General features: G+C 33.5%; 1 protein-coding gene across 2 annotated transcripts in view; it reads right to left on the reverse strand.

Annotated features, from left to right (window-relative positions):
- Positions 1 to 14,426, reverse strand: part of STIM2 (stromal interaction molecule 2) — a 169,545-nt gene that overhangs the window by 16,709 nt on the left and 138,410 nt on the right. For both annotated transcript variants that reach the window (XM_036764099.1, XM_036764098.1), the window contains exons 5-7: positions 12,472 to 12,587; positions 9,057 to 9,234; positions 5,507 to 5,684 (exon numbers count right to left, since the gene is read on the reverse strand). In XM_036764099.1, the coding sequence (XP_036619994.1) occupies positions 5,507 to 5,684; positions 9,057 to 9,234; positions 12,472 to 12,587 (472 nt within the window). The remainder of the gene's footprint in view (positions 1 to 5,506; positions 5,685 to 9,056; positions 9,235 to 12,471; positions 12,588 to 14,426) is intronic.

Consider the following 14,426-nt stretch of genomic DNA (forward strand, 5'->3'; position numbering starts at 1 on the left):
GAGCAAGACTGTTTGCCGGACAAGGTGCTTGGGGGCCCTAGCCGAGGCTTAGCAGTGGAGAGGAGAGACCTCTCAAAATAACAGTAAGAAGGACCTGAGGTTTGAGGATTCATTCCCCATAACTCAGGACTAGAATTTGATTATACTAATAGCAGCTAAAAATAAAACAAAATAAAAATAAAAAGGAGTAAGCAAAGGAGAAAGAACCCAATCACAGACAGTTACTATGGGGATAGTGAAGATCTGAGTTCATATTCAGAGGGAGATAATGGAACTAAAAAAAAAAGCCTCTCCTTTTCAATGATAACATGAAATAATCCTAAACACAAAAAGAGCTCTTGGAAGAACTTAAAAAAGAACTTTAAAAATCAAATAAGAGAGATTGAGGAAAAACTGGGAAAAAAATAAGAGCAATCCAAGAAAATCAAGAAAATTTTTAAGAAAAGGAAATCAATCAACTTGAAATAGAGAATCAAAAACTTAAGGAGGAAAATAATTCCTTGAAAACTAGAATGACATTCTAAGGAACCAAGAAATAATAAAACAAAATCAAAATAATGAAAAAATAGAAAAAACATGAAACATCTTATCAGAAAAACTGATCTGGAGAACAGATTGAGGAGAAATAATATAATAGTTGGACTACCTGAAAATTACAATTAAAAAAAATCTTGGGGCAGCTAGGTGGCAAAGTGAGTAGAGGACCAGCCCTGGAGTCAGGAGAACCTGAGTTCAAATCCAGCCTCAGACACTTGACACACTTACTAGCTGTGTAACCCTGGGCAAGTCACTTGACCCCAAATGTCCTGCCTTCCCCTCTCCAAAAAAAAAAAATAATAATCTTGATATTACAAGAAATTATCAAGGAAAATTTCCCTGAAGTTCTAGAAGAAGGCAAGGCAGAAATGGAAAGAAATTCGCTGATCATCACCTGAAAGAGCTCCCAAGAGGAAAACTTACAGGAATATCATAGCCAAGTTTCAAAAGTCCCAGGTTAAAGACAAAATATTGTAAGCAACCAGAAAAAAAATTTAAATATAATAGAGCTACAATAAGGATTACACAAGACCTATCAGCTTCTACACTGAAGAACCAAAGGTCTTGGAGTACTATATTTCATAGCACAAAAGAACTGGGGTTACAACCAAAGATAACTTACCCAGCAAAGCATAATCCTGAATGGGGAAAAAAAAGGACATTCAACGAAGTGAAAGACTTTCAGGCATTTGTGACAAAAATAGCAGAACTTCAGAGAAAATTCAACAAAGAAGATCTAGGAGAATATAAGGTAACCGTTAAAGACCAATTATGCAGGACTCAATTAGGTCAACTTGTTTACTTCTTATATGTGAAAAAGTTATCAGTACTCTTATGACTGTCATCATTATTTGGGTAATCTGAAAGAAAGGCTTGGGCTGAGCTGTGTATAATGGGGTAATTAAAAAAATTATGTAGGGAGAGATAAAAAGGATTAATTACCTCATACAAATGAGGTATAAAAGGAAGAACTGATAAAGAAGAAGCTAGAAGAGGGAAGGGCAAGTAGTGATGGAACCTTAGTCTCATCAGGAATGGATTGAAGAGGGAACAACAAATATATCTAGAAAGGTATAAAAAATCTTCTAAATTCAGAAAGAAATAAGAGGGCAAGGGGAGTGAGAAGAGGGATAAGGGAGACACTTTTATGGGGGTGGGTAGGTTAAGGAATAGGAGGGCAAGGTAGTGGGTAGAAGTAAAGCAGAAGAGTGAGGAGGGATAAGGTAAATAGGGTAAGAAGGATGAGGAAAAATAGGAAAGAGGAAAATATACAACAAGTAATTCTAGCTTAGAATGTGAATGGGATAAATTTACCCGAAAGATGGAAATGGATAGCAGATTAAAAATTGAATTCAACAATATCTAGGAATTCAACAATGTTTAGGAAACACTATAAAAATGAGAAATACACACAAGGAAAAAATAAAGGCAGGAGTAGAATTTATTGTGAAATAGGGTAGTAATTATGATCTCAGACAAAGTTAAAGCTAAAACAGATTTAATCAAAACAGAAAAACAGAGAAGCTACAACTATGTATCAGCAATATTATTTAATATTGTTTTAGACCAGGGCTGTCCAACCTTAGGTTATCTTAGGGCCACATTAAAATAATTATTCAAGGGCCACACCCAGAATAAAAAATACAGTACATTAATAGAAAGTAGGGGAACACGAGTCATCAATACAACACGCAAAGGTGCGAAGCGTGAAAGCAAACACAAAACAACAAAGCAACAACACAACAGTATAAAGGTAGGTGCATCCTGACTGGTCTGCATCGTACAGACAGAACGCATCCCACAGATCAACTGAAAATTCCATTCGATGTGTTCTGTCCATAATATTGCTTAAAAACACCAAAGAAAATTAACATCAACAAGATTATTTATTGGTGATGGAATTAAAAAATCTAATATGCATCCAATGCAAATTATTTTATTTTTTCGTTCATGAAAATTAAAACCCACAGGTGGGCCACATAAAATCACACTGCGAGCAGCATTATGGACAGTCCTGTTTTAGATCATTTAAAATTATCAGACAGTATAAAATACCTGAGAGCATACCTGCCAACACAGACAAAGGAACTATATGATCACAAACATAAAACACTTTTTATACAAAGAAGGTAACAGCTAGATAATTGGAGTAATAGTTATTGTTCATGGATAGGTAAAGCCAATATAATAAAAAAATGACAATTTTACCTCACTAATCTATTTATTCAGTGCTATCCCAATTAAATTATGAATGAATTATCTTACTGACTTAGAAAAAATTAACAAAGTTCATGTGAAAGGACAAAAGGTCAAGAATTTTAAGGAAACCAGGGGAAAAAAAGATGTAAAGGAAGTAGCTTGAGCAGGATTGGACCTTAAACTATATTATAAGGTGAGAACACTGTTGAAGTATAAAATAGATAATTTTGATTATTTTAAATTAAAATTTTCTTGTATAAATAAAACCAATGTAGCCAAGAACACAGGGAATGCAGAAACTTGGAAAAAAAACTTTCATAGAAAATCTCTCAGAAAAGATGTGACTGTGTGGAATATTACTGTGGTGTAGGAAATGATGAGCTGATTGATTTAGAAAAACATGGAAAGACTTGGATTTATGAAGGAAGATGCCATCCACCTTCAGACAAAGAAATGAAAAGTGGAAATATGCGTATGAGTGTATATGTATATGTTTATAGATGGCAGAAGGAGTAAAGTAAAAAGTGCGCAGCAGAGAACAAAAGAAAACCTACAAGGAAGCAAAAAAGAGCTGAGTAGCTTCGAAACAATGAGTAGTATTTATTACATAGATTTTCTTGAAATGAAAATGCATTGTTTTATATTGAACTCTCTCTTACATTCTGATGTGTACATGGCAATGTTCTTTTGTTTTTCTTTTCTCATTATGTATTTAAGATGAAAATGAGTTTAAAAATTCACCAGAAAAAGAGAAAAAGTAATCTAATAAACTGAAAAAGAATGACAAATTGGAGAAGAAAAAAAAAACCTCAGAATCTTGCTTACGAGAAACACATTTAAAAAAACATATATATGTATATATACATACATACATATGTATATACGTATATGTATACACAGTAAAAAGGACAGGCTGGAAAAAATAGTATCAACAGATTAATCCAAAAATAAATGAATTCAAAAATAAAAGTTGCAATCACAATATCAAACAATGCAAAAACAAACATTCACAAGATAAAAAGGGATAAAGGAAGAAAATAAATTATGCTGAAAGGAACCACAGACAACAAATTAATAGCATTATTAAACTTATGTGCTACAAGTGCCTTAGCATCTAAATTAATAAAAAAAAATTGAATTGAACTACAAGAAGACAGTAATACAACAGTAGCTGCAGATTTCAATGATCCTCTCTCAGTTTTGGACAAATTTAACAGAAAGATATACAAAAAAAGCAAACACAGAATTAATAAAATTCAGGAGAAACTACAGCTAAAAAACTTATGATACCTTCTAAATGAGACTGCTAAAGAATATACATTTTCCTCAGAAATAAAAACCACAAAGAACTGAGAGATACATGGGGAGAGACACCTGAGGAAGAGTGATATGAACAGATCCATAAAAACAATATATATAATATAAACAAAGTAAATGCAAAAAATAACAACAAAAGAAACTGAATGTTGTATAATTATAATGACCACACTTGGTCCTAAAGAAAAGTTGAAAAAAATGTTATCTCGCATCACTCTTTGAAGAGGTGGAAAACTATGGATATAGAATACAAACAAATACTATCAGAAATGGTTAATACATTGGTTGGTTTGGCTAAATTACTTTTTTTCCTCTTTCCAGGGGTGGGGTGGGGAGACTATAGCAAAATCAATGCAATAAACAACAAAATCTCAAAAACTTAAAAAAAGATTTGTTGAATGAACATTAAATGGCAACAAAGATCAGTTTAAATAAAGCTGACGGAACTGCTCAAAAAAAAAGTAAAGCTGTATATTTAATTTTAACGAGGTAATATAAAGGTATAAACTAACAAAAATTATAAATTATTCCCTGCCTTGTAGAAAATGTACTTTTGAGAAAATCCTTTTGAAATGTAGAATCATAAATATTAGCGATCTCACTAAGTTTAACAAACTTTTAATTTATAAAAGAAAATATTCAACACACATCATTCTCCCCTTATCCTCCTATGGTTCACGGTTCCTGGCCCAAAAGGTGGGTGGAAGATTTAAAAATAAATAAACACCTAGACTATTTGCTGATAGTTTAAGTTGCAAAAATATCTCCTTTCCTCCAAGCCTAGCGTGCAACACCTAAATACTTGCATACAATGCAATTTCTTTGAGAAAAGGAATATGTAGAGACAGATAACCTTTAAATGTCATAATCTTTTTTATAAAGCTAAGCTGTGAAAAGTTGTGGATTTTTCTACATATAAATATGTTTACTTTTAAAGTTAATTGTTTTTAGTGATGCTAAAACTTAAGGACATATTAAATCTTTTTTTTAAGCTACCTCTTGGTATCTAACTCAAGAGCTGGTACATAGCGGAGACCTGCATCTTTGAAGAAAATTTCCATATGAAATGTTTTAAAATGACTATCTTCTAGAAATCAAAATGAATAAATAAGTGAATGAATGAACAGATAGACAGATAGGAGATCACTGACTGGAGATTGTAATTCTATTCATCATAACTTATGAGAAAAGAATCACCATCAAAAGGTCTGACTGGAAGGGGATTTAAAAGGTAAATGGATGACCATGAGGGTACTCTGACTGTGTTACTGACTAGATATTACTCCAAATAACAATTTGCCTCATTATTTATGTTGATCTATCTCGGTCACTGGAGAATGTGTGGTGTCAGTATTTCTTCTATAAATCTCAAATTATGTATAAATATAGCAATATGCAATAGGACACAAATATATAATATGTATATATATCTTAGAAAGGAGAAACTAAATACCTGTTCCAATTCCTGCTCTGCATATTGGCGTCTACTCAATTCACATTCAGCTCCCTCCCGCAGTTCTCTCAGTCGACAAGCCTCCTCCTTGGCATAATTAATTTCATCCATCATTTTGCGCTCTAAATTTTGCTTTTCCACAGCAACATTTCTATTTTCTTCTTGTGCCTTTTCAAGCCTTACAGCAAAATAAATAAAAAGGAAAAAAATTCATTAAAAAGTTGAAAAATTTGTATTCTACTGAAGAATTAATCATAAGAAGTTGTAGGCTAAACGTTTCAAAGGGAAGTTATAAACAAAATGTTAACTCGAGTTTATAAAAGCAACAGGAAATCTGCTTAAGGTTAATTTGATTTCTTGAGCTAAAGGAGTACAAGTATAAAAATATTCTCTTAAACAAAAAGAGCACATAAGAAATTCACAATGTGAATTCACCTTAATGTAATTAAAATTAATGAAACTCCAAAATTTGATTTTTCCAATATTCCTGAATTTGTTTTTTAATTTACTGGATATTTTGAAAATTACCTTTAAAATATATTAATATATGATATCCTAGAATATGAAATAAAACTTTCATATAACCTAAGGTTCCATATGAATTATTTTAAAAGTACATGAATCCACTTCTGGGGGCAGAGCCAAGATGAGAGAGTAAAGAAATCACTCAATTGAGCTAGCCTAAGACCGCCCTCCAAACAACTTCAAATTAATGCCTCAAATCAAATTCTGGGGTGACAATCAACAAAAGGTCAGAGTGAGAAATTCTTATGGACCAAGACAACCTTGGGAGACTGGCAAGAGAGATCTGTGACATCGTGGTTGAGGCTGACTCAGAGTCCAAGTAGATTAAGCACTAGTGATGGGGTTATATGGTGGCAACAGAAACAACCATAGCTTCAGAGCTCTCAAGCCAGAGATGCTTCAAGGACTGGGCGAGTGATCAGGAAGAGATTACAGAGGACCCCTGTCTTAGCACTGGACACTGTTTACACTATCTGTACCCACTTCTGGGTCATAGTTCAAGGACAGAGAGGAGCACTTTTGGTCGAAAAAGTGAGCAATGTAGTTTTAAGGGGCAGCATAGCTTTTGGTAAGAAGGGATCAGGGACCCTGAGGAGCAATATCACTTCTAGTCCCAAGGGAGCAGGGGCCCTGAGCAGCAGTATCAAAACTGGGTATCAGGAGCCCTTCCTGGATAAGTACCACAGTACAGATCAGGAAAGCAGTCACTGCACCTCTTCCGAGATCACCCCACCTTGGAAACACCAAAAACTTGCAAACCCCCCAAACCAGCTTTGAAAATAGCATTTCAGAAAAAAATTTAAACTTAAGATAGTGCCCCTCCCACCGCACAAGCTGGGAATAGAGCCCAATTTTAATATAAAATTCAAAATCAAGAAACAGGGTGGGGAAATGATCAAACAACAACAAAGACAAAATAATAACCTGACTATTAAAAGCTACTATGGCAACAGGGAAGATCAAGACACAAACTCAGAACTAAGACAATGAAGTCAAAACAGCTATAAATAAAACCGCAAAGGAAAAAAATGTAAAATGGACACAAGCCCAACAAGAATTCCTGGAAGACCTTAAAAAATTTTATTTTCAAAATCAAAAAAGAAGAGAAGAGGAAAAATTAGGTAAAGACATGAGGGAAAAGGAAAAATTATGAAAACACAATCAACACCAACCAAAAGGAAAAAAATACCGGCAAAAACAATACTGGAGAAAATAGCATCTTTAAAAAACCAGAATTGGTCAAATGGAAAAAGAGGTACAAAAATTCAATAATGAAAGTAATTCCTTAAAAGCAGAATTAGCCAAGTGGAAAAACAGGTTAAAAAAAAAAGCTCACTGAAGAAAAATAATTCCTTAAAAATGAAAATTGAGCAACTGGAAAGCGAATAACTCCATAAAACATCAAGAAAGAAAAAAAAGACAATGTGAGATATCTTACAGAAAAACAACTGCAATGAAAAATAAAATAGACAAAAGAATTTATTTTACAGAGCTAGAAAAAGATAATAAAATTCATATGAAAGAACAAAAGATTAAGAATATTAAAGGAATCAATGAAAAAGTTGCGAAAGAAGACAGCCTAGCAGTTCCAGATTTCAAACTATATTACAATGGCAATCATCAAAACAATCTGGCACTGGCTAAGTAACAGAGTAAAACGTAGCTGTCAGATCTATAGATAAGGGAATAGTTTGTTACCCAAACATGAGATAGAGAAGATTGTGGGGAAATAAAAATGGAAAAGTTTGATTACATGAAATTAAAAAGCTTTTGCCCCAAACAAAACTAGCACAGCCAAAATTGGAAGGAAAACAGGCAACTAGGAAAAAATTTTGTAGCAAGTTTCTCTGATGAAGACCTCATTTCTCAAAAATATAGAGAATTATTTCAAATTTATAAAAAGAAGAGTCATTCCTCAGTTGATAAATAGTCGAAGGATATGAACAGGCATTTTTCAGAAAAAGAAATCAGAGCTATTAATAGTCACACGAAAAAAGCTCTAATTCATACTGATTAGAGAAATGCAAATTAAAACAACTTTGAGATACTACCTCATACCTTATCAGATTGGTTAACATGACAGAAAAAGAAACAGAAAAATGCTGAAAGGGATGTGGAAAAATTGTGACACTAATGCACTGCTGGTGGAGTTGTGAGCTAGTCCAACCATTCTGGGGAACAATTTTGATTGTGCCCAAAGGGCTATAAAACTGTGCATACCCTTTGGCCCAGCAATGCCACCACTAGGTATGTATCCCAAAGACACATACCTAGTTCTACAAAAATATTTATAGCGTTTGTGTGTGTGAGCGCGCGCGCACGTGCGCATATGCGGTGGCAGAGTTGGAAATTGGAGGAAGCTCAACAACTGGAGAATGGCTGAACAAGTTGTACTATATGAGTGTGATGGGATACTATAATGTTATAAGAAATGATGAGCAGGATGGTTTCAAAAAGACTTGGGAAGACTTACATGAAATGATGCAAAGTAAAGTGAGCAGAACCGGCAGAACATTGTCCACAGTAACAGCAATATGGTATGATGATCAACTGTGCAAGATTTAGCTACTCTGATCAAGACGATGATCCAAGACAATTCCAAAGAATTCACAATGAAAATGCTATCTATTTCCTTAGAGAGGACTGATGCATACTGAAGCATATTTATTTTACTTTCTTCATTTTTCTTATTTTTGCCTGTGTTGTATTTTGTAACATGGCTAATGTAATAGTTTTATATGATTCAACATATATAACTAATAGCAAATTGTTTGCCTTCTTGATGAAGGGGCCAGGTGAAAGGGAGGGAGAGAATATGAACTCAATTTTTCTTAATTGTTTTTAAAATTTTACATGTAATTGGGAAATATTTAGTGAATTAATAAAAATATATTTGTGAAAGTGCCTAAGTCATAAATTCATGCTAAATTTTTATAAAAACCATTTTATTTTCCCATGTAGTTTAGTTATTAATATCACAATCTTAAACAGCTTACTAAATTATGTATCTTTTTCTCTTTCATACCTCTCTTGTAAGTCCATTAGACTTTGCTCTGCAGTCTGTAGGCTCTCTAGGTCTTTCATCATTTTGGCAACATGTTCTTTGGATGTCTTATTCTGAGTATAAGCAAACCAGCAGCCTCCAACCCCAATTACTATAGAAACTGTAAGCACAAAGTCCTTCATCCAGTTGTGAGGTGGGCCTATGTAAATAATAAAATATGTACATGTGACATAACTGTTAGAATGGCAGTTCATAGGAGAAATTACTTTGGAAAAGCAAGAAGTACCTAGATTCTAATAGTTTAAACTTTAATCCCTTTTAAAAATTGTTTGAACACAAAAGAAATGTTTGAACTAATATTCACATGCACAATTTACATCATTAAATCAAGGAAAGGGTAGAGAAAGCAGATGGGACACTAGATTATTACCAGAGGAAGTTTCAACTCTTCCAACATTGACTATTCCTCTGGCGCATTTTGTTGTTGTTGTTGTTCAGTCATTTTCAGTCTTGTCCAACTCTTCATGACCCCATTTGGGGTTTTCTTGGCAAAGATACTGGAGTGGTTTGCCATTTCCTTCTCTAGCCCATTTTACATATGAGGAAACTGAGGCAAACAGGTCTAAGTGACTTGCCCAGGGTCACATAGCTAACAATGTCTGAGGCCAAATTTGAGCTCAGGAAGATGAATCTTCATTATTTCAGGCCCAGCAATCTGTGCCAACTAGCTGCCCCCTTTGGTGCATAATCAACGCAAAATCAAGAGTAGTACAAGCACAGGCAACCAAGGACAATCCATTAAGTAGAAGCTAGTATCAAAGGTGAAAAGAGAAGGCATCCTGGCCGAGTGTGCACCACATTTAATAGAATTCAATCTACATACATCACTAACTAAACCTGTTACATCTCAAAAAGAACAAAAAATACTTATTTATTATCTCAGCTCCTGAACTGGGTTTTTTGATTGTTTTAAAGTAGGGTAGAGGAAAGGCAGCAGCTAAAGGAGTAATAAAAGCTACATTCTTCTTGGCTCCTCATATGGGAGAAAGATTTGTAGCACGAAATCTTTCCCTGCACTGCTAAGGGAAGAAGAATCATACTTTTCCAGGCCTCTCAAGTTATTTACCTAAATGGACCTAACTGATCAATTGTGTTCAGATTTCAAAGGAAAAAAAATAAGTTGAAATAGTTCACTGCCAGATCAACATTTCAATCCATATCACCATAAAGACATTATAGATTGCTAGTACACTATTTATAATGTAATACTAAATAGAAGCCTAAAGAGTTTTCTAGCACCAAAAGTGATTTCTCTAGAAAGCTAGAGAGCCCTACCTATCAGGGACACAGAACACAGTAAGAAAGAGCCTCTAAAATATCCCTTACTACAGAGAATATTAGTCTATAATAAATTTTTTGATGGGGAGAGAAAATTCAATAAGGTTTTAAAAAACTGTTGCATCAGAACTTCAGAAGAACTTAGCTCACAATGCGATTTCTACATGCAGGTCTCCTATACAACCTCTCATATACTTAATTAGTATTATGGATTCACTGGAATAGCTAAAATCAAAAAATTTTCTTGACCCATAAAAGACATGTTCTACAAAGGGACAAAACTAAAATTCTAATACTCCTATACCCTTTAGAACTTCTTAACCTTATTAACATATTAACATATCCTTTTTGCAGTCTGGTACATCCACGGGACCCCCTTCTCAGAATAATATTTTTAAATAAATAAAACTAATTATATTGAAAGAGCTGTCAAAATATAAGAAACAGAACTCCCCCATTTCAAGCTTATCTCAGCCTCCAGCTCTGATGTGAATGAATATACAACTGAAGTGTATAATCACTGGAAATAAACTGACTTTACAATTCAAGAACAAATCATTACATACAACAGAAATTATTTAAGTAAATCGAACCCTTAAAATTTAATATATTTACCCATTTTAGAACATTTTTTCTAATTCTAATGTGAGTGTTTAGAATCATTCAATGATTCTAAAATAAAAATCTATTTGTAAGAGTTAACGAATCAATAAATTTTAACTGATTTCTTTATTATAATGCTTGTTTTCATACATTACTTCTGAAATAAATTAGCTTTATAACAACATTTTTGTTCACAAAATTACCTTTTTATAATGCCTATTCCTTCAAAGCTCAGTATACAGGGAAATTTTCTACATAATTTTTTAATCTTCCCATTTAATTGCCAGAGTATGCCCCAAAGGACAGAGTTCAAAATTTTGGCAAGGAAAAGGTTAAGGTTAAAGGTTAAGGTATGTGGTATGTTGGGTAAAGTATAGCACTTCAGGACTGTCAGGCCTTCAGGGATCTATAGCTTTCACTACTAGCACATATCAATAGTACTATGGTGTCTTTCTACATTACAGCAGGGTAAATTGTTTTAGTAACTTGTTTTACCTAGCTAGGTTTTATATTCATACCAAAATAAAGTCAGTAACAAACTCATTCCACCTACCACTCCAACAGTCATTTTTAGCAAGCGCTGAAAACACCAAAAAGGCACCAAAGGAGTGTGAAAACTATATTTGGGTAATATGTAACAAATTGTGTTCGAATTTTCAAATTTTGCCTTAACATATTTTCATGTATTCTGTTTATGAGAAACCCCAATCACAATTTATAATCACCCCCCCAAATTCTTCCTTAAAATATACAAACTTTAAGGAATTTCCAGAAGCTTTCTGGAGTTAAAAAATAAAAATACAATAAATAAGGCAACTTCATTTTAGAAAAGGCTACCTATATAAACGCTGAGAAATGGTTAAGAAATAGACAAAACCCCTTTCAGAAATTTCCATGCTGATCCTTAATTATCCTGAAAAACTACTAGGCAATGATTAAAAAAAAACAGAGAAGAATATGATGCCCTCATATTATTCCAAGTATTGCTGAGTGATAGAGAGGCTAATAACGTATTTTTATATTAAATCAGGTCAATCAATTACAGGTCAGCAACCAAAGAATCTGACTGTAGAGTAAATGCAATCAAGTGTCTTAATAACCAGCATCATCAAGTGGCAACCAATTATTTCACTGATTAAACTGGCTTACTGCAGCTTTTTTTCCCCCCAATTCCTGATTGATCATTTCTTCAATGCTCAGGTTTAAAAACATTCAAAGATGCAGGCTAAGTATAAAAATGTTAAGTCAGAGTTCTATCAATAATTTCTGTCAGACAGAACTGAAAGTTCTATAAATTTCAGGCTCCACTAGTGACATGGCAAAATTGTATAACATTTTAACCCCAAGTCTCTAAAGGATGAACTAATTAATTCCTCTTAGCCAATGACCAATTCTTCCTACATATTTCCTACTCTTTCTTGTTATTTCTTCACTCTGATAACTGTTAGCCCTTTAAGATTATCCTTTCCCCTCTTGGGTTAAAATGAATACTAACGTGTTAGAGGTCCAAATAAAACCACATCCAGTGCCTTCAGTTGAAGCTTTTGTCTATGACTCCGATCAATTATTTTCAACTGAGAAATCACAAATGCAGGTTCAGGTCCTGCTATCCTGTTCATAAAAAAAAAAATTTAAAATGAGAACTCATTCATACAGATACACACATACATATATGTACAACATTTAATTTTTTATGTATATCAGAGTTTACATATAACCTATTTGTAAAACTGAAGCAAAAATTATACTGAGTCACTTGACTGTGATCGACAATTTACCTAAGGCTTTAATTTTTCTCATCTGTATCACTAAAAAAGTAATTTAATTAGCATAAAAATATCTCCTATCATTATTATTCAGGTGCTTTGTAATTATCAAAGTATCTTAAATTCACTGATAGCCAGATATTATTACTAGTATTTCAGATAAAGTGTAATTTAGGATTCATGAATCCAAGGAGTCTCTGGAAAAAATTTAAGGGTTGGATGTGGGGAAAAATACATTTTTGTTTTTACAACCTTCTAATTGATATTTAGCATTTCTTTCAATTGTTTAAAACATTATTCTAAGAAGAGTTCTGTAGGTTAAAAACAGAGCACCAAGGGACTCTGTAATACAAAATAAGGTAAAATAAAACCCTGGGTAGTGGGAAAACTGAATAATGACCTGGATAACAGAATATATAGCTCTGAGTACTGGCTTTCCTATTCCCAAGCTATATGAATGTGAGGAAGTCACCTATGCTTGGAGCCTCAGTTTCCTTATATGTAAAAAATAGATACTACTTGTTCTACATTAATTACACAAAAGCAAAGGAGAACATATATTAAAAGCATTTTAATATATAGATTGTATAATATTATTATTAATACTATTACCATCACTACCATATGACAAGGATAATGATTTGAAACCAAGAGTTTGCTCCTAAATTAGGCTATTATTATGCTGTTTCTCATGAACTAAACCTGGGGGTATGGAAAGAGATTCTCTTTTACCTTTGCATTATATGGGATATATGCCTAGTAAAAATATTGCTAGATTACCTTTTGTGTTCATATTATATAGAAATGATAATACTTTTGGGGGATTTTTTTATTATGCTTTGCTGAAGCTAATAATTGTCTAGGTGAGTATTTTTCTGATTCTCTGCAGTACCCTAAATAAAGCATTATGTCATGTCTTCTTCACCAACATTTATACCTTTATTTCTCTCCTATCTTCCTTCTATACCTAGCAATTCCAAAACGTGTCAAATAACAATAGGAAGAGAGGTCGTACTTACTTTTGATCATCAGTGAACATTTGTTTAGCATCTCCTATGTGCCAAGAACCATATCAGACACTGGGGATACAAAGAGCAACTCTTTTTCCTCAACCAACTTTCCTTCTATGAAGGAAAATATAACACTTACTAGTTGTGTGACCTTAACTCTAGCTGCCTCACAAAAAAAGGAAGATAACATACACACAGAAAGGTATGTACAAAATTTATACTAAACAGGTAGAAATTAACCAGGGTGGGAGTGGGAAGAGGATAGGAGCAGTAGGGGAGACCAGGAAAGATCTACAGCAAAAAGTGGTATTTGAACTCAGACCTAGCAGAAACCAAGTAATACAAGATGGGGAGGTGGGAAGGGACTGCATCCCAAGCACTGAGGATATGCAAAGACAAGGAGATGAGAGATGAGAGATGAGAATGTTATATGTGAGGAACAGAAGAAAGAATCACAGAGTACATGGAAAAAATAAGATGCAATAAAGCTGAAAAGATGAGAAAAATCATCTTTTGGTATTCATGTGGAAGATGGACTGGAGTAGAAGAAGACTAGAGGCAAGGAGACCAATCAGAAGTCTATTTCAACAGCCATCCTTCTATCCCTGGTACAAATCCCATTTGGTTATAAGTGAATAATTTTTGAATATATTACTGTAGTCGCTTTGCTATTA

The sequence above is a fragment of the Trichosurus vulpecula genome, chromosome 6 (assembly GCF_011100635.1).
Source record: "Trichosurus vulpecula isolate mTriVul1 chromosome 6, mTriVul1.pri, whole genome shotgun sequence".
Lineage (NCBI taxonomy): Eukaryota > Metazoa > Chordata > Mammalia > Diprotodontia > Phalangeridae > Trichosurus > Trichosurus vulpecula.